The sequence below is a fragment of the Bos taurus genome, chromosome 12 (genome assembly GCF_002263795.3).
Source record: "Bos taurus isolate L1 Dominette 01449 registration number 42190680 breed Hereford chromosome 12, ARS-UCD2.0, whole genome shotgun sequence".
NCBI lineage: Eukaryota > Metazoa > Chordata > Mammalia > Artiodactyla > Bovidae > Bos > Bos taurus.
Genome location: NC_037339.1, coordinates 35,855,340 through 35,882,867, shown reverse-complemented (window position 1 = coordinate 35,882,867; position 27,528 = coordinate 35,855,340). Strand labels below are relative to the sequence as shown.

Here is a 27,528-nt window from a genome sequence, read left to right as displayed (position 1 = left end):
CAGTTCCCTGACCCAGGAATTGAACCCAGACCATGGCAGTGAAAACCCAGAACCCTAACCACTAGGTTGCTATGGAACTCCTCAAAATGTCCAAGTTTTGATCAGTAATCACTCACCAAACCAAGAACCAGGAAGATCTCAGTGAAAAAAAAGACAGTCCATAGATGCCAACACTGAAATGACAGAGATGTTAAAATTATTTGATAAATTTTTAAGCAACCATGATAAAAATGCTTCAATGGCCAGTTATGAACATGCTTATAATTAGAGCATACATCTGCACAATCACTTAACAAATGTTCATAGCAGCCATCCAAGAAGGGAAGCAACCCAAATGTCCACAACATGAATGGATAAAAAATATCTGGTCCATCCATACTATGAAATATTATTTAGCCATAAAATGAATGAAATACTGACATATGCTACAGTAAACATGAATCTGACTCCATTTGTATGAAAGGTGAAGATTAGGCAGCTCTGTAGAGACATGTAGCAGTTCAGTTCTAGTATATACCACAGCTTCTTCAGTGGTGGTTTTCACTCCTTTATTTCCCCAGACGGTAGGTCCCAGAGCTTCAGCTGCAGAGTCCTGTGTCTGTCCCCTGAGTCCCTCCCACCCCCTTCCACTCCCTGCTTTTCTTCTTTCATCAGAGGCATCATAGACCAAGAACTGCTGATCCCACAGGTCGTCATGGCCTTCTAATCCCATTTCCCAGTTGTGGTTTTCAACCTGATTTGTAAATAGATTGCTAGCATAGCTGCCTGTAGACAGTGTTTATGCTTGTTGTTATTGTTGTTGTTCAGTCGCTAGGTTGTGTCCAACTCTTTGCGACCCCATATACCGCAGCACCAGGCTTCCCTGTCCTTCACCATCTCCTGGAGCTTGCTCAAACTCGTGTCCATTAAGTCAGTGATGCCATGCAACCATCTCATTCTCTGTCGCCCCCTTTTCCTCCTCTCAGTCTTTCCTGGCATCAGGGTCTTTCCCAGTCAGCTGGTAGCATCAGCTGGCCCAAGTATTGGAGCTTTAGCATCAGTCCTTCCATGAATATTCGGGGTTGATTTCCTTTAGGATTGACTGGTTTGATTTCCTTGCTGTCCATTTCCAAGGGACTCTCAAGAGTCTTCTCCAACACCATAGTTCAAAAGCATCAATTCTTGGTGCTCAGCCTTCTTTATGGTCCTACTCTCGCATCCGTACACAATTACTGTAAAAGCCATAGCTTTGACTAGATGGACCTTTGTCAGCAAAGTGATATCTCTGCTTTTTAATACACTGTCTACGCTTGTTATAGCTTTTCTTCCAAGGAGCAGTTCAGTTCAGCTCAGTTGTGTCCGACTCTCATGGCTCATCCTCTGTCAGCCCCTTCTCCTCCCACCTTCAATCTTTTTCAGCATCAGGGTCTTTTCCAGTGAGTCAGTTCTTCCCATCAGTTGGCCAAAAGTATTGGAGTTTCAGCTTTAGCATCAGTCCTTCCAATGAATAGTAGTGAAGTCTCTCAGTCGTGTCCAACTCTTTGTGACCCCGTGTACTGTAGCCTACCAGGCTTCTCCATCCATGGGATTCTCCAGGCAAGAATACTGGAGTGGGTTACCATTTCCTTCTCCAGGGGATCTTCCCGACCGAGGGATCGAACCCAGGTCTCCCGCATTAGAGGCAGACACTTTAACCTCTGAGCCACCAGGGAAGCCCTTCCAATGAATATTCAGGACTTATTTCCTTTAGGATGGACTGGTTGGATCTCCTTGCTGTCCAAGGGACTCTCAAGAGTCTTCTCCAACAGCACAGCTCAAAAGCATCAATTCTTCAGTGCTCAGCTTTCTTTATAGTCCAACTCTCACATCCATACATGACTACTGGAAAAACCATAGCCTTGACTAGATGGACCTTGGTTGACAAAGTAATGTCTCTGCTTTTTAATATGCTGTCTAGGTTGTTAATAGCTTTTCTTGCAAGAAACAAGTGTCTTTTAATTTCATGGCTGCAGTCACCATCTGCAGTGATTTTGGAGACCAAAAAAATAAAGTCGAGCACTGTTTCCATTGTTTCCCCATCTATTTGCCATGAAATGATGGGACCAGATGCCATGATCTTAGTTTTCTGAATGTTGAGTTTTAAGCCAGCTTTTTCACTCTCCACTTTGACTTTCATCAAGAGGCTCTTTAGTTCTTCTTCATTTTCTGTCATAAGGGTGGTGTTATCTGCATATCTGAGGTTATTGATATTTCTCCTGGCAATCTTGATTCCAGCCTGTGCTTCATCTAGCTCAGCATTTCTCATGATGTTAGTCTGCATATAAGTTAAATAAGCATGGTGACAATATACAGCCTTGATGTACTCCTTTCCTGATTTGGAACCAGTCTGCTGTTCCATGTCCAGTTCTGTTGCTTCTTGACCTGCATACAGGATTCTCTGGAGGCAGATAAGGTGGTCTAGTATTCCCATGTCTAAGAATTTTCCATGGTTTGTTGTGATCCATACAGTCAACGGCTTTAGCATAGTCATTGAAGCAGAAGTAGATGTTTTTTTGGAATTCTCTTGCTTTTTCTGTGATCCACCAGATGTTGGTGATTTAATCTCTGGTTCATCTGCCTTTTCTAAACCCAACTTGTACATTTGGAAGTTCTGGGTTCATGTACTGCTGAAGCCTAGCTTGAAGGATTTTGAGCATAGTCCTACTGTCACATGAGATGAGTGCAATTGTGCAGTAATTTGAACATTCTTTGGTATTGCCTGTCTTTGGATTTGGAATGAAAACTGACCTTTTCCAGTCCAGTGGCCCCTGCTGAGTTTTCCAAATGTTCTGGCACATTGAGTGAACACTTTAACAGCACCATCTTTTAGGATTTAAAATTGCTCATCTGGAATTCTATCACCTCTGCTACCTTTCTTCACAGTAATGTTTCCTAAGACCCACTTGATTTCACACTCCAGGATGTTTGGCTCTAGGCAAGTGACCACACCATTATGGTTATCCCGGTCATTAATACCTTTTTTGTGTAGTTCTTCTGTGTATTCTCATCACCTCTTCTTAATCTCTTCTGCTTCTGTTAGGTCCTTGCCATTTCTGTCCTTTATTGTGTCCATTTTTGCATGAAATAGTCCCCTAGTATCTCCAGTGTTCTTGAAGAGATCTTTGGTCTTTCCCATTGTATTGTTTTCATCTGTTTCTTTGATTCTTCACTTAAGAAGGCTTTCTTATTTCTCCTTACTAGTCTTTGGAGTGCTGCATTCACATGGGTATATCTTTCCCCTTCTTCTTTGCCTTTCATTTCTCTTCTTTTGTCAGCTATTTGTAAGCCCCCCTCAGACAACCACTTTGCCTTTTTGCATTTCTTTTTCTTGGGGATAGTTTTGGTCACCCGATCCTGTACAATGTTATGAACCTCCATCTATAGTTCTTCAGGCAGTCTTCCTACCAAATCGAATCCCTTGAATCTGTTTGTCGTCTCCACTGTATAATCATAAATGATTTGATTTAGGTCATAAACTAGAGGTTTTCCCTACTTTCTTCAATTTAAGCCTGAATTTTGCAGTAAGGAGCTGATGATCTGAGCCACAGTCGGCTTCTGGTCTTTTTTTGCTGACTGTATATAGGTTCTCCATCTTTGGCTGCAAAGAATTTGACCATCTGGTGATGTCCATGTCTAGACTTGTCTGTTGTGTTGTTGGAAGACCAGTGCATTCTCTTGGCAAAACTCTGTTAGCCTTTGCCCTGCTTCATTTTGTACTCCAAGGCCAACCTTGCCTGTTGCTCTAGGTGTCTCTTGACTTCCTACTTTTGTGTTCCAGTCCCCTATGATGAAAAGGACATCTTTTTTTTGGTGTTCGTTTTAGAAGGTCTTGTAGGTCTTCATAGAACCATTCAACTTCGGCTTCTTCAGCATTACTGGTTGGGGCATAGACTTGGATTACTGTGATATTGAATGGTTTGCCTTGGAAACGAGCCGAGATGATTCTGTTGTTTTTGAGATTGCCCCCAAGTACTGCATTTTGGACTCTTTTGTTGACTATGAGGGCTACTCCATTTCTTCTAAAGGATTCTTGCCCACAGTAGTAGATATAATGGTCACTGATTAAATTCACCCATTCCCATCCATTTTAGTTCACTGATTCCTAAGATCTCAGTGTTCACTCTCCCTTCTCCTGCTGGACCATATCCAATTTATCTTGATTCATAGGTGTAACATTCTAGCTTCCTATGCAGCATCAGACTTTACTTTCACTACCAGACACATCCACAGCTGATCAATGTTTCCGCTTTTGCCCAGCTGCTTCATTCTTTCTAGAGCTGTTTCTCTGCTCTTCTCCAGTAGCATAAGTTTATATTTTAAGGAGTAAATTGAAACTTTTTATACCATATTTCTAAATAAATCTGTTTTTGTTTTTTTGATGTAGAAAAGCCATGGCAGAAAAATATATCATGACAGCTGCAAAACTCATTGCTCCTGTTATTGAAACATCCTTTGCTGTAGGTTATGACTGGTAAGAGAGAAATTCACTGTGATTGGATGGACATGGCGTTTTCTTTTATTGATTTAAAACTTTGGTATTAGAAAAATGAATAAATAATTGCAAATAGTGATTTCTGCTTATGAAGCAAATCATATTATATGGTAAATTAGCAAAGGACACTCTAAAAGTTATAACGTTTTTAAAAATTACATATCTATTTATTTGGCTGCACCAGGTCTTAGTTGGGTACAAGGGGTCTTGAGCTTCGGCATGTGAACTCTTAGTTGTAGCATGTAGGGTCTAGTTCCCTGACCAGGTGTCTAACTCATGCCCCCTGCATTGGGAGTGCATTGTCTTAACCACTGTACCACCTGGGAAGTCCCTTAAAATAAACTTTTTTTATGCTTTATTTTATAGGTGTGTTGAAGTTGTGAAAGCCTCTCAGTATGTAGAGCTGGCAAATGATCTGGAAATAAACAAAGCAATTACATACCTGAGACAAAAGGACTTTAATCAGGTAAGTTTTAAAAAAGTGTTTAAATGCACAGGGACTGCCCCTCTCCCCTCCCAGGCCCTGCTGGCTCTGACAGCCTAGTGTTTGGGTACGTCTGAATACAGTCAGCCGTGGGGAGGAGACCCTGGATGGAGCGGGTGAGATGGAGCTCTGCTGGCCTCCCCCCCGCCCCGGTTGTCACTGTCCCTGCTGGGTCTGCTTGGCTTGTGTACTTGCTCTCATTTCATGAATAAAACCAGCCAAAAAAAAGTGTTTAGATGGAATTTCATGTTAACTGATCAAAGTGATATTATTATGAAACTCTTTTCTAGAATACTATTACCTGTCATTATTCTGAAGTAGAGTAATATTTTTATTTCTAAACATAATTTCCTTTAACAATGCTGTGTTTTTAATTTTGACCTGTTACTCCTGTTTCTTTCTTTTTTTGGCCATGTTAGGCAACTTGCAGGGATTTTAGTTCCTGACCAGGAATGGAGCCATGCCTCCAACAGTAGAAGCACAGAGTCCTAATCAGTGGACTGCTAGGGAGGTCCCTATGGTCATCTTTATAGCAGAGAAAGAACTCCATTAGAGCTGCACATGGACAGGGTGAAGGCCAGTGGTGGTAGATGGACACATTCAGGAAAGCTGAAGCCTGTAGCTTCAGATAGCATCAGCCAGGAAAAGAAACCAAAACACAGATTTACCTGTTTTCCTAATGAGGGCATGAGGAGAAAGGGGAAATAGAGGATGAGATGGTTGGATAACATCTCCAACTGAATGGATATGAGTTTGAGCAAACTGCGGGAGATAGTGAAGGACAGGGAAGCCTGGTGTGCTGCAGTTCATGGGGCCGCAAAGAGTCGGAGATGGCTTAGCATCTGAATAACCACAACAATTCTTCTTGGGGGGGTGGGGGAAACCCCAAACTAACACTTTATTTTCGTTGTTTTTCCATTTACAACTAAATTTTATTAAGTTAACTTTTATCGGTTTCATTTATAAATACATTTATATTATTTTACTTTTAAAAACAAATGTTGGAGACATTCATAAAACATGTAAAAAACATTTTGAAAACTGCCTACTTCAGAGCCAAAAATACCTGAGAATGTTCCTTTTATTAGAATTTAATTATTTAGTCTTTTCAGAATATTATAGTTTAGAATCTTAAAATATGAAATATGTTTTTATTCTGTCCATGTTTTTAAGTCGATGTTGGAGGTTCTAAATACTTTTGTTATTTCTTCTAAGTCTGACATCCCATGTGTCCTGCTTGGTCGGGACATGTCAGACTTGCAGAGGGTTAAGAACATGCTTTAAAGTCTTCTTGCCGCAGAGTGTAGTCACACTTGGATCTGCAGCAGGTTACTTTGTAATGCTCCAGGATCGCTCCTGTCCCACTTTTGAGGCTGCTCAGCTGTGTCTCCTTTCGTGGGGCTGCAATCATGTCTGTCCCTCTCTTCACCTCCATCCACAGGGCCCTCATGTTTTAAGAATGTTTCTCAGCCTTTTCTTTCACTGTGCTTATTTAGGCTCAGTGTTTGTTGAATCTTGGCTTCAAATTCTGTTGCCTCAGTAGCTCTCCAGTGCCCTCAAAAGTATTTTTAGTGAATTATCTGACTTTTCTAATTGTTCTCTGAGAGAAGATGGTCGTCTTCAGGTAAACACTGACTACATCACAGGCTCACAGAACCACTGTCACTGCTCCCTCAGCCAAATCTAATTGGCTGTGGACCCACCAGTTGTGTTCGTAACTTCACTATGTCTTGTTGTTGTTTAGTCGCTCAGTTGTGTCCTGATGGACTGCAGCACGCCAGGCTTCCCTGTCCTTCACCATCTCTTGGAGCTTGCTGAAACTCAGGTTCACTGAGTCAGCGATGCCATCCAACCATCTCATCCTTTGTCTCCCCCTTCTCCTCCTGCCTTCAATCTTTCCCAGCATCAGCATCTTTTCCAATGAGTCAGCTCTTTGCATCAGGTGGCCAAAGTATTGGAGCTTCAGCTTCAGCATCAGTCCTTCCAGTGAATATTCAGGGTTGATTTCCTTTAGGATGGACTGGTTTGATCTCCTTGCAGTCCAAGGGACTCTCAAGAGTCTTCTCCAACACCACAGTTCAAAAGCATCAATTCTTCGGCGCTCAGCCTTCTTCACAGTCCAACTCTCACATCCATACATGACTACAGGAAAAACCATAGCTTTGACTATATGGACTTTTGTTGGCAAAGTAGTGTCTCTGCATTTTAATACACTGTCTAGGTATGTCATAGCTTTTCTTCCAAGGAGCTTTTAATTTCATGGCTGCAGTCACTGTCTGCAGTAATTTTGGAGCCCAAGAAAATATTCTGTCACTGATTCCATTGCTTCTCCATCTGTTTGCCGTGAAGTGATGGGACCTTTGTGAAATTTTAACTGTTTCTAGTTTGTCCTTTTTCACAAGTCCTGATAATCACTGACCTCCTGACCTGTCACCTGTTCTCCTTAACACACTAGCCACCCCTGGCCTTTCCGGGTCCTCTGTCCCGGTACGCTAATCTTGTTCCCTACTTCAGTCTAAGTGCTGTCATGTTACCAGGGTAACAATTTGAAGATTTTTCATTTCTAGGCTGTGGAGACCTTAAAAATGTTTGAAAAAAAGGACAGTAGAGTGAAGAGTGCAGCTGCGACCAACCTCTCTTTCCTGTATTACTTGGTGAGTTCTGCTTTTCACAAGCACATATTTGAGCCGTGTGTTTTTGTGCTGGTGCCAAGGCGAGGCTCTGGAGGAGCTGGGGAAGCATGACACCAGGGTGAGGTTGGGGGGTGCTGGACTGGCTTTGTGGACAGGAGGGCGAGGGCTGTCCTGGAATGAGGACCTTGGAACTGATCCCATCTGGGACGTCAGGATGAGAGATGGACTTGGCTGGTTGTCTCTTGGAGGTTTAAACTTTGATAATAGATGCTGTGAACAGGAGGACCATCTTCCCTGGGTTCATATTTGCAGCCTTCATACCCCGTGTGATGGTATTTGGAGCTGGGGACTTAGGTTTAGCCAAGGCTGTGAGGGGATTTGTGCCTTTATTAGAAGAGGAGGAGACCAGAGCCCTGCCCTCTGAGGACACAGCAAGTGGGCACCTGCAGGTCTGGACATGGCTCTTGTTGGACACCAGGCCTGCTGGCCCCTCGATCCTTGCCCTCCAGCCTCCAGAACTGTGAGAGTAACTGTTGTTGTTGAAGGCCCGGCTCTGGTATGAAGACAGCAGCTGTGTGTCCAGGGAGCAAGTGGGGCACAGAGTGCAGGGGTGGGGATCGAGGAGGCCAGAGTGCCAGTCAGATGGAGACAGGAGAGGAGAAGCTTACAGCCTGATGACTCTGATGGGTGGGAGGCATGAAGGGAAGCAGGAGTCTTGAGAGCAGAGAGCTAGTATGGGAGAACAGAGATCCCAGGCTGGAGGTAGGGGTCCTACAGGGGCAGGGAGGGGAGAGGAAGGGCTTGGCCTTCATGCCATCACTTGACGCCTCAGCTGACCCTGAGGACCTTTCCTGCTGGGATAGGTCTGGGCCATTGTACCTACAGCTACTCCCAGGAGGGGCCCCTGCCTGCCCCAGGGTCATGAACGGGTTGACAGCAAGGCCAGAACCTGGCGTTCCCAGCTGTTCCTGGACCGGTCTCCGCTGCAGCCAGTCCGTTAGATTTAGAAAATCTTCAGTAGACTTTGTGAAGATGGTTTACTTCCTGACCAGATTTTTATCAGGTTGGATGAGTGTGCAGGAGGAGACCAAGAAAAACTTACAAGGAGGAGAACTGAGTGGTCAGCCGAGCAGAGCCACTGCAGCCTCTGAGCAGTGACTCGCTGCTCCTGGTTCTGAGGGAGTGTTTGAGGTAGAGTGACCAGTCTGGGGTGTCACGTGGGTGACAGAGTCCAAGGTGTGTGGCTTGTGTCCAGTGTGGGGTCTGTTGCTCTGTAATAAGACTTAGTGCTTGATGTCACCAAGGCCCCCTCACATCCTGCCTGAAGGGCCTGGATTTACCTGGAGCCCCATCACCTGAGGCTGGGAGGTGCTCCCTCTGTCTCACAGCACTGCTTGCTCATCTGCCAGGGTCCCTGAGAGCAGAGGCCCCTGTGCTCATGGAGTCTGTTGTCCTGTTGCGGGGTGGCGGGGAAGAGTTCAGGGAGGGAAGGGTGTGGAGGGGAGGGAGGGGAGGGTGCAGGGGTGGGACGGGGGGAGGAGGCTTCGGTTGGGGGGGAGGGTGTGGAGGCCTTGGTTGTCCTCGAGGCTGCTTTTGAGTCTTGCTCTCCCCACCCTGCTCCTCCCCTCCCTCCCAGGACCCTGAGGTCATCCAGCCACAGCATCAGGCTCAAAGCCATTTCATCAGGCTCAAAGCCATTTCATCAGGCTCAAAGCCATTTCTAGTCTCCACTCGTGGCTCATCGCCTCTGCAGCAGCCCCTCACTGCTTTTCCTGCAACCTAATCCAGTAGACAGTGTTGCATGTTTCAGTGTTTATGGCAGCAGCACCCGGCTGATAGGTACTGATTCATAAATCATAGTGCAGAGTCCCCACAGATTCTCATATGTGCGTGCTCAGAGCAGTGTCACTCACGATAACCATAAGTGGCTGGAAACACCCCAGTGCCCGTCATCTTGGTGGAGAGGTCCCTGGGACGCGGCTGCCCTCACAGATCCGGGCCATGGTCATCAGCAGGAGGAAGAACTGGACTTTGTGGCAGGGAGCGAGTGAGGACAGCCTGGGGCCCAGGGGCGTCTCCACACCAGCCCTGCAGCTGGAGATCAGGAAGGACCTTCACCAGGGAGGGGGAGGGTAGTGCTGCCTCACATCCTGGAGCCCCACAGCCGCTGAACAAGAACCACAGGGGAGGGGAGGTGGGAAGCTGGGTCCCTCCCTCAGCCAAGATGACGAGGCACCAGCAGTTATGTGAGAGGCCTGCACAGGGCAGGTGAAGGACGGCCATGTCCTCATCAGGCAGTGACACAGTGACACTGGTGATGCAGCGGAGGCCGTGGACTGTGGTGACAGGGATCCATGGGCCATGCAGCCAGGGTGGTGATGGGGGCAGTGGTGCCTTGGTAGCTGTGTAGGTGTTGTAGGTGTGGGGAGCTCACACCTTCCATCTGTGGTGACAGGAGATGGAGCCACTGACTTCTGAATGGTGGGGTGTTCAGACCATGACTATGGAGAAGTCATTCATAAGAAACTTCTTGATGATTAAAACCCTTCTATAGGATGAGTCTGGCAAGACTAGGATATGTAAAATGTGTGTTTCTCCTATCTGTAATTTCAGAAAGTCCATTTATCATGTCTGTAATCTCAGAAGAGTCAGAGAAGGTGAGAAGAGCTTCAGGTAATTTGTGCGTTTGGTACTTTATTTAGGAAAATGAATTTGCACAAGCCAGTAGCTATGCAGATTTAGCTGTGAACTCTGACAGATATAATCCGTCGGCTCTTACTAATAAAGGGAATACAGTCTTTGCAAATGGAGACTATGAGAAGGCAGCCGAGTTCTATAAAGAGGCTCTAAGAAATGACTGTTCTTGCACTGAAGCGCTTTATAACATTGGTGAGTAAAATGGGAAAGTTGCCCTTTTTTTTTTCCACCCTCCTGGGTTGGGGCTGGGTGAGAGGAGCCGGCAGGGAGGAATGAGCAGTTTTAGTGGCATAGGCAGACAGTGAAGCTGCATGTGAAGGAAGTGGGGGGGTAGAAGACGGGCGAGTGTAGAGCCCTTGGGGCGGGAGGTCAGTCACCAGGCACTGTTTTAGCTTCTTCATGCATTTAAATGTGTCTCCTAGTCCATTGCTTGAAGGAGCTTTATTAGTTCTTCTGTGAAAGGGAATTTTTCTATGTTTTATGTAGTCATATTTGGCTTTTGAAAACTTTTGGCTCATTTGTTTATTGCTTTACGAAGCCCTTCCCCACCTCAAGATTACAAAATCATTTTCCTCTGTTTTCTTTTCATACTTATATAGCTTTGTTTTTTCTGTTTTTCGAATAAATTATGAATTTATTTGAAAGAGGAAAAAATTCAATAGAGGACTCTGGATTTTTTGTCATACGTGGTCACTTGTCCTGGCACCTTTATGACTTGTCCGTTAGTTGTCCTCAACTTTATATGCCCACTGTGACTGAATTCTGTAACCCAGCTTGTTTCTGAACTGTTTGTTATGTCCTTTCTATCCATTTGTCATTCCTGCCCCACCCTCCATTTTATGAAAGCTTTGGGCATGTTTTGGTGTCTGCCAAACATCAATGGAATTTCCTGTCTTCTCTCCCTTTTTAACAAATTGTGTTCATTTTTATTTTGACTTCTGGATGAATATTTACCTATGTTTAAATATTCATTCTGTTACTTTGAGAAAATTACTACCAGTGCTAGTATTTATAATTTATGTTTTTTCTTTTCCTTCTTCTCAAGGCCTTACCTATAAGAAGCTAAACCGGCTTGATGAAGCTTTGGACTGTTTCCTGAAACTTCATGCAATCCTAAGAAATAGCGCCCAAGTCCTTTACCAGATAGCAAATGTGTATCTTCCTTAAGAATGCTTTCATTAATTCACTCAGCTGGTGACTGAGTACCACTTACTAGATAAGCTTAACCAGTGAAGTAATTGATGTGGATATATTTTAAAATCTAGCTATCAGTTTAATCGGAGAAGGCAATGGCACCCCACTCCAGTACTCTTGCCTGGAAAATCCCATGGACAGAGGAGCCTCATAGGCTCCAGTCCATGAGGTCGCTAAGAGTCGGGCACGACTGAGCGACTTCACTTTCACTTTTCACTTTCATGCATTGGAGAAGGAAATGGCAACCCACTCCAGTGTTCTTGCCTGGAGAATCCCAGGGACAGAGGAGCCTAGTGGGCTGCCATCTATGGGGTCGCACAGAGTTGGACACGACTGAAGCGACTTAGCAGCAGCAGCAGCAGCAGCAGCAGTTTAATATGTGATGAAAATATTATTTGAGTGATCGTGTTTTAAAGGGTCATGTGCGTTATAGGAAGAATTGTTTAGAAGTGGCAGCTATTATTAATCTTTAGAAATAATAATTGAAGTAATTGGGTGTCATGTCAAGTCCACACAGCTGTTCACTGAGCATAAATTAGACCCTTCAGGGGGCTCTGTGGTAGCCCAGTGGTTAGGACTGTGTGCTCTCACTGCCAGGCCCTGGATTTGATTCCTGGCCAGGAAACTAAGATCCTGCAACCTGTGCATCGTGCCAAAAAATCAGAAATAATAATGTTTTACATATTGTCTCCTGTTCTGGTAGAGTAGATAAAAATTTTTGGGTAAAAAATTTTAGTTGTAGAGCAGATAGTGTTTGTTATTTCTTTTAGCCTTTTTTTTTTTTTTTGCCGAGTTCTTTCTCCTGAGATGTCACTGTTATGACCTGCTGGTGTCTTGTTCCTGATCAGTTTGGATCCAGACAAGCAATTGATGTGTTTGAGACTATTTGAATACATTTCCTTATTTTTATGTTTTTCTTGTGATGTCATGTTTGTCATCATTAAAAACAGAAGACTTATTTTTCAGTGAAACTTTGGATTGAAATATTTTCATTAAGGTAGCTAATACAAAATAATTAATAGTCTAAGTATTGGTATGAATAAATTATTTTAATGTATGCAGAGGATTTACAAGGCACAGAGCTACAAAAAGCTGTCTTGGGCTTGTACTGTAATTAGAGAAAAACTCATCGGAAAGTACACAGAAACCATTCTTTTAAAATGTTGCTCATGTTAAGAGAGGGTGAATAATTGAACACAGCATTCACATGTCTTTGTTAAAAACAAATTTTGGATAAGACGTTGAATAAAACAGCACACTGTTAATTCTTGTAGAAATGTGGCGATCTTAGTGGGTAGTAATGAAGCAGAAGGAAAAGCAAGGTGTACACAGGGACAGAAGTGCTGTTTCCAGTGAGACCCCATTTTTCATCCTCATCCCTGAAGAAAACCTGGAGTAAACAGTGTTACATAGCACATTAGTATAGACTAAGAAACATTTTTATTGAAATGTTGGCTTTAGGTTTGCTTCTTGATCAATGAATTTAGAAAAATTTTGTTATCCTTAATTAAAATTGTCTAAGATACGAGTTAATGGAAGATCCCAGTCAAGCTATGGAATGGTTGATGCAGCTGATCAGCGTTGTTCCCACTGACTCCAGGGCCCTGTCTAAACTGGGAGGGCTGTATGACAGCGAGGGGGATAAGTCGCAAGCATTCCAGTACTACTACGAGGTGGGTTTGTGGTCTCGCCTACCTTCTATGAGTTGTTTTAAAGAAGACAGCAGGCCTTTTAAGTTTTAAAAATTAGAAATGCTTATTAGCTTTTAACGGAGAAGGCACTGGCAACCCACTCCAGTACTCTTGCCTGGAAACTCCCACGGACGGAGGAGCCTGCTAGGCTGCAGTCCGTGGGGTCGCTAAGAGTCAGACACGACTGAGCGACTTCCTTTCACTTTCCTGCATTGGAGAAGGAAATGGCAACCCGCTCCAGTGTTCTTGCCTGGAGAATCCCAGGGACGGGGAAGCCTGGTGGGCTGCCGTCTATGGGGTCGCACAGAGTTGGACACGACTGAATCGACTTAGCAGCAGCATTAGCTTTTAAATGAATAGTGATTTAAAATAAAGCATCTGTGGAATATAAAGTTAGTTTTTGATTGATTTTAATAAAAAATAAAAATAAAAAGTTCAAATTCATTTTTCTCCTGAAGGATGATTTCATTGCTTTTGAGTCTATTACATATTTAATTTGACTCAGATTGTGTATCAGTACATCAAAAAGATGTTTATAGGTAACTGAAAAATGTGTCAAGCGAATCTTAAGTTCTCCAAATCTTGTGCAGTTTCAAAGCTTGTACAGTGCTTCTGACAGCTGGTGTGTTTTAATTAAGACATGTCACACTGGGTAAATTACTGTGGCCAGTGGTAAATGCTGCAGACTGAACTGTTGACTAGTTCACTCTCCAGTCGTATAGGTATTTCCCGTCCAACATTGAGGTCATCGAGTGGCTCGGGGCCTATTACATTGACACCCAGTTTTGTGAAAAAGCCATTCAGTACTTTGAAAGAGCTTCTCTTATACAGTAAGTAACTGTTATGATTTTGTGTTTAGTTAAATGCCTGAAATCTGATAGACCTACTGCTCTCCTGAACGGCTGTAGTGAACATTCATGCATCATTTCCATTTTCTGTGTTTCATTTGACTCAGTCTTTATTGTGATAAATATATTTCCTTTTTATGCACAAGTTAAAAAAAATTTCTTTAAGGTACTTTGTGTTTTTCACATCTCAGCAAGCAACTATTATTTCTTTATCAATTGGAAAATTATTTCTTTATCAATTAGAAAACTCTGCCAAGGGCAGAGTTTAATTTCTGAAAGAACCCTAATAGAAATGTTTCACTTGTCTCAATGTATAATTGATATACATTATACAGCTCAGTGTCATATCTTTTTGCCTTTTCATACTGTTTGTGGGGTTCTTAAGGCAAGAACACTGAAGTGGTTTGCCATTGCCTTCTCCATATATTATATATTAAGAATAAAACTTTTAAAGATGGCTTTAAGTTCATATCAGAATGTTCTATACATGTCTGATTCAAAAATAATTGGGTTATACCATGTTCTGCTTTGTATTTGAATTTTAACATTAAATGTGGGGCAAGTGGAGGTGAAGGACAAGGTGGGGAGGGAGTGGTTATGAGGGTAAAATAAATAAGACACAAAGCCATATTGTGCAGCACAGGGAGTATAGCCTGTATTTTAGAACAACTTTAAACGGAGTCATTTGAATCACTATGTTGTATACTTAAAACTAATACTGTAAAGCAACTACATATTTGATTTGGAAAAATAAAGTGAGGAGAGCGTTAAGTTATTCTCTAGTCTTTTATTTTGTCAAATTTTTTTCTTAGAAATTTTTAATAGTGGTCTTTAGAAATCCTGGTCATGTTTATTTTAGAAAAAAAAATTCATTTATTTCTTTTTAAGGGGATAAAAAAAGGATGAGTAGAATTCTTTTTTACTTTCTTTTTAGTTGAAGTCTAATTGTTCAAATACAAGGTCAAAAATTGCCATTAGGTACTGAATTTGCAAGCCTAAAGCTCATTTTCCAAGCCTGAGGTACTAAGCCAAAGAACTGGCAAAGGTTTAATATAGAATGCTGAGAACTTTACCCAGATTGGTGAGCTTTATTCTTACATCTAAATAAGGTGTGAATTAGGTTGAAGGACTCTGAATCTGAATTTCCTGATATAAATACAGCAGATGATGGTGAAGGACATTATATATATGCTGTTTTTAATAACAAAGATGATCTAATCATATATCAAAAAGTAATCAGAAGATAGTATAGGTAATAGGTATAGGTAATAGGCTTTATAAAGTTGTATGACCACAGATTATTTTTGTTTCATCTAATTTCATCTAATTTATTTCTTTTATAGGCCTACACAAGTGAAATGGCAGCTGATGGTAGCTAGTTGTTTTAGAAGAAGTGGTAAATGCTCTTATTCATTTTAATATATGTTGCTTCTTTCTGTCATTTAGGTCATTATGTATGTACATGTGTTTTGACTTTGTGTATTTATTAATATTAACTTTTGATAAGCACACATATTTGAGGCATTATATGAAAGACACAGTGGTTACCACAATAAAGAAAAAAGTTATGTTCCTGTTGGCAGTACAACCTTGCTGTGTACACACATTTTATTACATCAGTTGCCTGAACTCACAGAACGCCCGTCTGTGAAGTGTGTGTGTGAGGTCCTCCGGTCTGAGCTCTGATGTGTAGGTCAGGGGAAGAGAAGCTGCCTCAGCTAACCCGGCAAACCTGAGCTGGACTCTCCTGCTTCACCTCCGTCATTCCTGCCAGACTCTGAGGGCGGCCGCCTTCTTATACACGGAGGCCTACACAGGGCCAAAGCTATTTCCTGAGATTTTCACAAACATCTTTGATCCAAAATTCACTTTTTTTTATTCTTTGCTAATATGTGAAGCTAAATTACTTTATTACAAAATAAAATGCCTTCTATAAACTTATTAATGTTTCAAAATAAAAACTGCAAAACAAGTTATTTTTCATCTTTTCCAGGTGAATAACATTGCAATTAGTCTCTCAAATTATTTTAAGAAGTAGAACTAAGTTTCAGCCATCACTGGTTTACATCTGCTTTTACCCCTTTTTCCAATTTATCTGTGCATTTTCTTCCAGAGGTTGTATTAAGAATGGTTACTTACGCTTGTGGCAAGCATGAAAGTCATTCTTCTAAACCAGTGAAGTGCCAGTATATGGAATTTAAATTAGTCCTTGGCTGAATCCTGTGAATTTCTATAACTGCTTGTTTGTTTTCTCTTTTACTTATAGGTAACTACCAGAAAGCATTAGACACTTATAAAGATATTCACAGAAAATTTCCAGAAAATGTAGAATGTAAGTGGGACTACAGTTTATAACTTGTGAGGGCATACGTCCTCACATTTTATGTCTAAAGATGTAATAATTACCTTTGCTACAGTAGCTGCATAGGTAGATACCAACCTATAACTTGTGGTACATGTATTCAAATATGTGATATAGGATCAGAAAAATTGACTATGCAAGTACCTGGTGGTGCTAGTGGTAAAGAACCTGCCTGCCAATGCAGCAGATGTTAAGAGATGCAGGTTTGGTCTCTGGGTTGGGAAGATCCCTTGGAGGAGGGTGTGGCAACCCACTCCAGTATTCTTGCCTGAAGAATCCCATGAACAGAGGAGCCTGGTGGAGTGCAGTCCATATTGTCACAAAGAGTTAGACTGAAGTGACTTAGCACACATGCACACCTTTTTATAGAATTTAATTGTTGGTGGACTTAAATACATCACTGGGAAATTTCCTGGCAGTCCAGTGGAAAGGACTTCACCTACTCACTGCTGAAGGCCCATGTTCAATCCCTGGTCAGGGAACTAAATTCCGCTAATTCCGTAGCCTGGCCAAAAAAAAGAATTTTTTTTAAAGTGAGGCTTCAGTTAAAAACAAATAAATATACCACTTAATTCTCTTTTATAGCAAATATATCTATATTTCAAAGCTTTATGAAATTTTAAGACTAGATTTTGGTTTATTATTGATTTTTAAAAGTTTATAAACTCTAGTATTTTATAGAAAAGGCATTTTAAACTATCCATTTAATGTATAACTTGTTGAGGTTGAAAATACACCTTTAGAGTTTATGATAATAGAATGCTAATAATCTTGCTGATACTGACAGCAAATGAAGTTTTATTAGATTATTTTTAAACGTTATATCTTATTTCCTTTTTAAAAAGTTGGCTTTGTATAAAATATTTATTTATTTTAATCTTACTGCACAGTGGATTTGATGCAATTTGAAGTAACAATGCAGTGTTACAGTAACAACAAGATCAGGATCCAGAAGAGGACAAAATAACTGTATTCTGTGTGTTTACTCAGTTGTTCAGTTGTGTCTGACTCTCTGTGACCCTCTGGTCTGTAACTTCTCAGATTCCTCTGTCCATGGGACTTTTCAGAGAAGAATACTGTATTCTAGGTTGTATATTCTCAGTAAACTGTATTTGGCCCTGAGTAGCCTTGGGGCTCGGAGAAGGCAGTGGCAACCCACTCCAGTGCTGGTGCCTTGAAAATCCCATGGACAGAGGAGCCTGGTAGGCTGCAGTCCATGGGGTCGCAAAGAGTTGGACACGACTGAGTGACTTCACTTTCACTTTTCATTTTCATGCATTGGAGAAGGAAATGGCAACCCACTCCAGTACTCTTGCCTGGAAAATCCCATGGACGGTGGAGCCTGGTGGGCTGCCGTCTATGAGAGTCGGACACGACTGAAGCAACTTAGCAGCAGCAGCAGCAGCCTTGGGGCTAAAGGAAAAAGAGAAAACACAGTGGTTTGTATGAATGAAATCTTTACTATTTATGAGCAAAATAGGAAGTAGTTCTTTTGGAGGAAGCAGATCTGTTCAGCTCTTGCTGCAGTCGTGTTGAAATGCCTAGGAGGGTGGGCAAGGTCACTGAGAGACATCAGTGCTCCTGCTAACATCCCTGCAACAAGTAGAATACGTGTGTGAAAAGACCATTCTGAGTGTTGTCCTCATGACTGAACACAAAACGGCACGTTTCAGTAAAAACATATCTTTTCTGGGCCAAGTTTTCAGTGGCACAGTCCAATCCAGGGGTTAGATATGCTGCATGTTCCTTTAGTAATATTTTTCTCAATTTGGCTTTTGTGAAAAGCAGAGTTCAGAATTACGGCCTTGAAAGGAGCCTAGGAGCAAGGGGTTTTGTAATGCTGCTCAGATGTGGGTTCATTAGCTCACAGCAGTTTCCAAACACCAGTCAAAAAAACAGGATACATGGGGATTACTTGTAAAGCCTGTAAAAACCACAAATCCATAGCCCAGCCCACAGAGAGTCTCCTTCAGGTTTGCAGTGGAGCTGGATGTGTGATTTTTTTTCTGTTTCTTTTTTTAACAACTTTTAATATAATTCTTAAGCTTGGCCACACTGGGAAACTGATGCTTTAGACATTAAATCGGAGCAGTGATAGAATAATCATTATAGTATCCCAGCCCAGGTATTGAAACCGCATCTCCCACATTGCAGGCAGATTCTTTACCAGCTGAACCACAAGGGAAGCCCAAGAATGCTGGAGTGGGTAACCTATCCCTTCTCCAGCAGATCTTTCCAACCCAGGAATTGAACCCGGGTCTCCTGCATTGCAAGTGGATTCTTTACCAGCTGAGCTATCAGGGAAGCCCATTATAGTAGTAGTAGTAGTAGTAGTAGTAGTAGTAGTAATAATAGTGATTCCATTTTGGAAGTGGAAACCCAGCAGTCTGCTAGGCAGAGTTTCCCAGCGTCTGCACCACTGACGTTGGGGATTGCATAATTCTGTTGTGGGGTCGTCCTGTGGATTCTAGAATGTCTAACAGCATCCTTGGCCTCCACCCACAGAGTGCCAGCTGCATACCTTCTGTTGGGTGCTGCCAGGTGTCCCCTGGGGACGCACTTGACATGGGTGGAGGACCACCACAGTAGTCACAGCACCTCTGCATTGTGCAGCAGATCGAGCGCCTCCCAGCAAGGCCGCATTTCTTTCTTTAAAGAGAGTTTAGGATTCCTTATAAAAGTCGAACGATGATCTATGCCACAAGGAATGTCCAGGACACTTGGGCCTGGGTAATTTTCAGAACAGGTGTAGTCAGTAGCCTACCTTGATGCTAGCATAGGAGAAACACTTGCACCCAAGTGCAGCCTCACTTTGAGCAGAGTATTTTTCTGATGAACCCAGAAAAGTCATCAGGTGACTGCAGTGCTGGTACATGGCACTGTTCCTGCCCTATGGACATGGCAGAAAACAAGACAGATGAAAATCCTGGCCTTGTGGAGCTTGGATTCTAGTGGGAAAGAAAAGACAATAAATATATAACATGTCAGGAGTCGTAAATGCATAAAGGAGAAACAGGTGAGGAGCTAAAGGTTTGAATTGTAGATGTCATGGTCTCCCCTGAAGGGCAGCGGGCTGGTGTGCCGAATCGTTCTAAGCCCTCCTTCAAGGAGCCCACTTCTCCGAAGGCCAGGAAGGCAAACTGCAGAGATTTTTCAGGAGAAACAAACACTGTTTGTGAGCATCATTCAGACTGTGTCCCCGAGGATCAAGTGTATTGATTTGTTCTTTGAACACCATGTATAAACACTTCTCTGAAAATGTTTTTCGTAATTTAGGTCTACGTTTCTTGGTCCGTCTCTGCACAGACATTGGATTGAAAGAAGTTCAAGAATATGCAACAAAACTAAAGAGATTGGAAAAAATGAAAGAAATCAGAGAACAGGTATCTCACATGAATAAGCTGAAAACTGCTGTCTGTTGATTATGAAAACGTCAGCCTTTTGTGCTCATCTGAGTGATGTCAGGGCTTCTGTCAATAAAACTAAGTTGAAATTATTTTTGTGCTTTAGCGTGAAAGGAGAGATAACTGAAAGTGTAGTTTTAGCATAAATTTCTGTCAAAACCTTGTTCCTAATCAGAGGAAGTGCATTAGATTCAATGTAGTCCTTGGTGGGTGGCTACTAATAGACTAACAATGGTAATTTTCCCGCTACAAATAACCACAGATTAATTTATAGACCTGACTTCAGCTGGAGAGTCCACGCCTGTGGGAACCAAGATGCAGGGACTCGTGGGTAGCAGTGGTGGTTTTTTGTTGGGCTGCTCTGTTGTATAGTAGGACATGGCACTGAGAATAGTGCTGGTGCCGGAAGGGTTGTATGCTTTTGTGTTCCCTGCAGTATTTTTACTTCTGAAAGTGAGTACTCCCTCCTGTGTTTGAGACTAGACTATTTAAAAATTTAATGTTATTTTTGAGTATCTGTCTTTCATAGAAAGAAATATATTCTTTAAGCTTAAACTTTTTCAAGAATTTAATTACCTTAGATAATTAAACCTAAGTTCCATATTTGCTTTCAAAATGTGGTTATCTTGTGTTTGCTTGGAGGATGTGATCTGTTTTATTCTTTTTAAAATCTGTCCATGGGATTCTCCAGACAAGAACTCTGGAGTCGGTTGCCATCTCCTCCTCCAGGGGATCTTGCTGACCCAGGACTGAACCTGTGTCTCTTACCTCTGCTTCATTAGGAAGCAGCTTCCCTGATAGCTCAGTTGATAAAGAATCCGCCTGCAATGCAGGAGACCCCAGCTCCATTCCTGGGTCCGGAAGATCCCCTGGAGAAGGGACAGGCTACCCACTCCAGTTTCTTCAGTTTCCCTTGCGTCCCAGCTGATGATGAATCCCCCTGCAATGCGGAAGACTGGGTTTGATCCCTGGGTTGGAAAGATCCTCTGGAGAAAGGAAAGGCTACCCATTCCAGTATTCTGGCCTGGAGAATTCCATGGACTCTGTAGTCCACGGGGTTGCAAAGAATCGGACGTGACTGAGGGACTTTGACTTTCACTTTCTTTACCCCTGCACCACCTGGGAAAACCTCATCAAGCTAAAAGAATTTTAACTTGGTCTTACAGAGCAGGGGCCCCACCCTATACCTATCCAGGCCCCAGAGTTAGATCTCTGGAGTCCAGGAGTCTGTGTTTTAAAAACAAGTTCTCCAGGTAATTTTTTAATCCACGATGTTCAAGAAACACTGGTCTAGAGTTATGCTTCTGAAGGGTTACCTTCAAATGATCAAACACCAGCTTAGGATACAAAGTCTGATTTAAAGAGAAAAGTAAACAAAATAAATTAGGTCATGGACTTTAAAAACTGTTTTCAAATGAAGAACGATTTGTGTAGACCTGGTGGTTCAGAAGGTGAAGAATCCACCTGCATTGTAGGAGACACGGGTTCAATTCCTGGGTCGAGAAAATCCCCTGGAGGAGGAAATGGCAACCCATTTCAGTATTCTTGCCAGGGAAATCCCATGGACAGAGGAACCTGGAGGACTACAGTCCATGGGGTCACAAAGAGTCAGACATGACTTAGCGACTAAACCACCACCATAGGACAGGTAAATGGATTCACGTTTATGTGGGTCAGGATAATGGATCTCCCCAAGCCCCTAGATCCTGTATAAGATATTAAAGCTGGAAGTTCGTTTCTGTGGACTGACTTTTCAGAGCAGTGTGTCCTTTTCTGGAACATTTATGGAGAAGATGACTGTTCTCCCTTTGTGCTTTGGGTCGAGTTCCTGGGCCTGGAGGGACCCTGTGCCCTGTTCCTTGGGGGCAGTGACAAATAGCTGGACAGGGTGGGACACTGCAGCCCACAGCAGTGCTGGGTTTTCAGCATTTTGTGTTTCTGCTTCCCTGAACATAAAAACATTAGTTGCAAGAATCTTGTGAAACTTTGCTGTACAACTGGAAAAGAGCAAAACAAAAGAGCTGAAATTGAAGACTATTTTAAATACAACAAGGAAGAGAAAAATGTTAGCCCAAACTAGAGAGAAGTAGAGAATAAAAGGGAATGACTAGGAGGCAAAAGAGGACAGGAGAGAGACAGTTTACACAATGCAGGAAGTTTTCATTGCTCATCCAAAAATGAAGCATACTCATAATTTGTTCAATTTTAGAAATCGAATTTCTAAATTCTTACAATATTCAAAAAGAGAATTCCCCAAGAGGGAGGAGTTATATGCATATATACAGCTGATTTATGTTGTTGTACAGCAGAAACTAATACAACATTGTAAAGCAGTTATATTGTAACATTAATAAATAAAAGAATTCCTGTCTTAATATTTGTCATTCCCATCCCCCCACACCCACCCCAGAGAAATCAGTTTCAAGAAATTCTTTGTTTTGGCCAACTTAAAATACCATGGGACATTCAAAACTAATATAAAATGTAGTTGGTACTTACCCCTAAGTTTCCAATTATTTCCTAAAGCTATTTGAGCAGAAACCATTTTGGCTATATTTCTATATTCCTTTTTCTATATTACGGAAAAAGAGTCCATGTGAAGAACTCTTAAAGGCACAGCTTTAAGTTGACTGTAAAGGAAATTGTAATAAAAGTAGCAAGAATGTTTTGCACATTTTATATATTATTGCATTTACAAAGTTCAAGAAAGAAAACCAGAGGGTAACCCATATAACATTTATCTTTGGTGCAAAGCATGTAGTGGTTTGCACTGGACGACACTGTCCAGGTGAGGCTCTGGTGCCTTTTGTTGAGGCTTGGGGGCCTTGTGGGCTTCCGTCGCCCTGTGCTAGTCCTAGGTTCACCTGTTCAGGAAACAGTCAAATGGGGAAGGTGTTCCAGAAGCTGGTCACCTGGTGGGAGAATAGAAAGAATGCAGGTCACTTCCGCCCAGCCCACAGACACAGTGTGGTCCTCAGAGAGGGTGTGGCTGGACCTCAGGGCCTGGCCCAGAGGCGGGAAGGTGCAGCCATGTTCTAGGGTTTTTTGGAGCTGAAGCCACAAAAAAAGGTCTTCAGTTCTGTTTTCTATTGAATTTGAAGTCAGTCTTCTTAAGGATTCTTGTTAACATCTGTTCCTTGTTCTAAGACAAGGCTCTAACTCTTAGGGAATAAAAGCCCTGTGGTGGACAGAACCCTGGGCTTTTGTCCTTCTTACCCCCAGTCAGCGTTCGGAAACTGTCCACAGTGAAATCAGGTTTGTCCCAGTCTGTCCCATTGCTAGAAAATGGCCACAGACTTGGATGTCAGCAACATCCAGTCACTGGGAGAGTTTGCAGCCCCACCGCCACCCCTGAGTCCTGTGGCCACTCTCAGGGGCAGGCGACAGTGTGGCCGGAGGTCACTACACGGTGGGTCCCTGTGGGGGAGCAGTGTTGTGTGCTCACTGCAGGGAGGATGCCATCTTCCGACACTCCTCTGTTTACATTCTTCTCTCATTTTTCCCCCAAAATGGGAATGGCATCTCTCTTTTTTTTTTTTTTATGTTATTGGAAAGACAAGTGTTATTCTAAAAATATAGATAGATGACTTTTGTAAGTAGTATTCAAATTAAAATGTGTAGAGAAAAATCTGAAAATCATTAAACCATGACTTGGAGATCACTATTATTATCATTTTGGTATTTATATTCCCAAGCATTTTTATAAATATATACAAACATATATTCAATACACATTTTAAAATGGGAACTTTTTTTTTTTTTTTTTTACAAAAGTGAGATTTTTACGAAATACTGCTTATGCCCTGCATTTTCCCCCTACTTAGCAGAACAACCTGGGGAGCTTACAGTGTCCCTGAAGGCAGACCCCTGTCATTTTTTGTGGCTGTTCTGTCACATAGCTGTTTCCTTCACATGTCAGTCCTGTATCCGTACCTCACTCCTCCAGATCAGTCCAGATTCCCAGGAACTTGATGAGGTGTCGAAACTCTGAGAAGATGGCAGCGTCTCTCCTCCTGGCATCAGCACAGACCACCTGCTGAGAAAGAAATGAGACAGGCTTCTCAGTCACTGAAATGTGCCTGTGTCCCTGGGCCTGCGTCTGTACCCGCCCTGTTCGCTGTGGGGCTGGGCCCCTCAGTAAGCCGTTACTGTTGTACCTGCTCCATTACTCTTCTTCCAGGAGGTTCCCCCAGTCTGGACCTGTCCCTCCTGCCCGCAGGTGTCCCTCTTCTTTCCCTACTGGGAGGAAGATTATATGGACATTTGTCTTTATGAGTTTAATTATTTTATCATTGTCTAAGTCTTTTAAATATGCTGGTAATTATTCACCTATGGGCTTCTTAGGTGGCACTGCTGCTGCTGCTAAGTCGCTTCAGTCGTGTCCGACTCTGTGTGACCCCAGAGATGGCACCACCAGGCTCCCCCGTCCCTGGGATTCTCCAGGCAAGAACACTGGAGTGTGTTGCCATTTCCTTCTCCAATGCATGAAAGTGAAAAGTGAAAGTGAAGTCGCTCAGTCGTGTCCGACTCCTAGTGACCCCATGGACTGCAGCCCACCAGGCTCCTCGGTCCATGGGAGTTTCCAGGCAAGAGTACTGGAGTGGGGTGCCATTGCCTTCTCCGCAGGTGGCACTAGTGGTAAAGAATTCTCCTGCCAATGCAGGAGACACAGGAGATGCAGGTTGGATCCCTGAGTCGGGAAGATCCCCTGGAGGAGCAAACAGCAGCCCACTCCAGTGTTCTTGCCTGGAGAATCCCATGGACAGAGGAGCTTGGTGGGCTATGGTCCATGGGATCGCAAGGGTTGGACGTGACTGAACATCTAAGCACAGATGAAAACCAAGTTTCTACAATCAGAGTATAGATATAAATATTTTTATTTTGTTACATCATCTTTGGGTTTTATTTTGTCTGTGGAGGCAAAGGGAGAGATGGGGTTCCCAGCGAGGTTTCTTTTTAAAAGAAAATAATTTGAACACGTTTACCGATATTTAGAAGACTGGAGTTTTAGGAGTGTTTCATTGTACAGACTTGAGTCTTGGATCATGGAGAAAAAGTGTTTTCTTCTTCCTAGCAGACTACATTATCAATAACCCCATCCATGACCTGATAATTTATAAATAAATTGGAGAGTTGTCAGGTTTGAGGGTGTAAATAATGTGTCCTTTGAGTTATTTATGGAATTATGTTCATAGTATTAAAGATCTAAATAAGATATCAACCTTTGTTGAGAAATTTTAATTCAGTTGTAAATAGTTGTCCAACACTGTCTGTTTCTATTCACTGAATACTGTTTTCTCTCAACAAACCTTTATACGTACAAGAAACTGACAGTGTTGGAGGCAGGTTCAGTATTAATTCAAAGATTCTAACTTGAACAAAACACAGAATAACCATAAGATTCAGAAAGAAACCTAAGAATGTCACAGTTTGGAGATAATTCTTATGACTTATGGGTGCTTTATATCTAGGAAAGTAGACTGTTGGGCAGACCTTAGGTGTTTGTGAGATTTAATAGTGCGTTTACTGTGGAAGGTGAATTCCAAAGCTCTGCTGTCCTTTTCCCCCTGAAACAGTTCTGGTCCAGTGTTGTCACATGGGCTAAAGCAGAAACAACACTCTCTCAAGTCCCCTTCTCCCTCCACCTTTTTAGCTGCTGTGTTTAAGATCTGAGCTTTCACATCTGGAAAGTACTTGGTTTTTAAGTTACTTGCAGAAGCATGGGTGACCCTGCCCTGTTAAGCCCGAGTGCCATCCGTGTGTGTAGTGGGACTGGGGTCTCCAGGTTTCCCACCTCATTTCCAGGACAGCTGGGCCTTCCTCCTGTGGGACCAGCTCCAGGGCAGGTCACGTGAAACCAGCTTGGGAGGCAGGACCAGTCAGGCCTGGGGGCTGCGTTTTAACAATAAATCAACGCTTGGCTATGGTGGTCCCTGCAGGATATTCTTATTTTCGCTGAAACAGGACTTGTGTCCAGCGTGTCCTTGTTAACATGTGGTCTTCTTGCTCTAGCGCATCAAATCTGGCCGGGACAGCAGCGGGTGTCCCCGCGGCCGGAGAGACGGGAGTGCGGGCAGTGGTGAGTGTCCATGACCCTGGAGAGGCCGGGGTGGGCAGATCCTAGTGCACTGGCTTCTGCAAGCCCCTTGAAACAATCCAGAAACGTCCTATTTGGTTTTTTATATACAGCAAACCTCACTTACTTTCACTTTTAGTCACTTACCTCACTTACTTTAAGTTACTTTTCTAAGCATCAGCCTGCTATATTATGAACAGGTGTTTGCAGGTGTTAGTTGTTAAGTAACCAGCCCTGTTTCTGCTGATTGATGAGTAAATGGTCATGTTGGGTAAATCTTCGCAAGTGTCCATACCAGTGAGGTTTGCTGTGTCACAGTGTTCAGATGGATGTTGTAAGGAGGGGTTTCACAGGATGCTGATGGACCTCTGCATGTCAGTGCAGAAGTGGTGCCAGCCTGGGCACTGGGCAGCATGCCTCTGGACCAGCCACGCAAACCCTGCTGCTTTGGGCTGCTCCTGAGTTCCTGCTCTGTGACATCATTACTTAATAAGAAGATTTGTTATGTTTTCCTCCCCCTTTTCCCCGTCAACAGAATCCACCTTCTTTCTCTATTTCAGGGGATAGTAGAAGTTATATTTAGGGGAAGTTGGGTGGTTTTAAGGAAACTAATTAGAAAACCAAGTGCTAAATTGGGATCCAAGTTGTGTCCACACTTAGCCCCGCCATGCACACAGGACTGACTTAATCCTGTTGTCTGCTTGTGGTCCAGGGGGCACGACGCAGGCAGGCCTGGCCTGCAGCTTAGGGAGGCCTTCCTTTCATTCCTTCATTACTGTTGGCTGCACACTGGGTGCCAACGACATGAGACAAGGCCCTTGCCCTCAAGGAAGTCAGGATCGACTTGGAAGGACCCACGAGCCCTGATCTACTGTGGGCACTGCCTGGCGGAGCGGGGCTGTGGCCCAGACAGCCTCTCCTTGAGGGCAGGGCTTTGCTCCCCAGGTGTATGCAGCCACTGCAGGCAGCCAGGCGCCTGGATGCCCCAAGGGGCAGCCCCACTACTCCAGGGGAACTCCAGCTATGTAACACCCCTGGGGATCACCTCAGTATCAGGTGACATCTCATTATTTCAGTGAAATGGGAATGTTTACACTGAGGATAAATTATGGCCCGGGATAGCTTCAGGTCAAGGCAGGTTTTATTCTTGACATGAAGCTGTGTTCCCCCCAGAAACCTGCTATAGCGCCGTTTGGAATTGGGCTTGTAGATGAGGAACATGGGCCTGCATGCACCAACAGTTCTCAGTGGCCGGGAAACTGTGGATCAGCCTGTGCATCCATGAGAAGATCCTAGGAAGGGCCCCAGCAGCCCTCTGCTCCCGCTCCCCTGCTCTTAGGAGGCAAACTCCCGGGCTATGAGCACATTTGAATTGGGTGTCCCTTTAAGGAATAACCCTAGGGGAGCATCAGTTCTTTACTGAAGTTCAGGATCCTACGCTTCCCTCTAGAAGTCCTCGGTTCAGAGTAAGCAATCGGTTCCTCCCAAACCCACCACCAAACTGCCTTCCCAGGTCATCATGGGCTTGTGCAGTGTGGCTGAGGCCCCTAGAAGGCCTCACGTTTAAAGTCCACTTTGGAAGCTCCGGCCCCCCTAGCCAGGTGTCCTGAGAGCTGCTGAAGCTGAGCC

At 43.3% G+C, this 27,528-nt stretch overlaps 1 protein-coding gene across 6 annotated transcripts in view; it reads left to right on the top strand.

Annotated features, from left to right (window-relative positions):
- IFT88 (intraflagellar transport 88) overlaps positions 1-27,528 on the top strand; it is a 61,282-nt gene that overhangs the window by 31,532 nt on the left and 2,222 nt on the right. For all 6 annotated transcript variants that reach the window (XM_005213777.5, XM_005213776.5, XM_005213778.5 and 3 more), the window contains 11 exons: positions 4,403-4,489; positions 4,877-4,976; positions 7,562-7,648; positions 10,330-10,516; positions 11,370-11,478; positions 13,041-13,191; positions 13,924-14,039; positions 15,401-15,453; positions 16,324-16,389; positions 19,696-19,802; positions 25,836-25,902. In XM_005213777.5, coding sequence (XP_005213834.1) covers positions 4,403-4,489; positions 4,877-4,976; positions 7,562-7,648; positions 10,330-10,516; positions 11,370-11,478; positions 13,041-13,191; positions 13,924-14,039; positions 15,401-15,453; positions 16,324-16,389; positions 19,696-19,802; positions 25,836-25,902 — 1,130 coding nt within the window. The remainder of the gene's footprint in view (positions 1-4,402; positions 4,490-4,876; positions 4,977-7,561; positions 7,649-10,329; positions 10,517-11,369; positions 11,479-13,040; positions 13,192-13,923; positions 14,040-15,400; positions 15,454-16,323; positions 16,390-19,695; positions 19,803-25,835; positions 25,903-27,528) is intronic.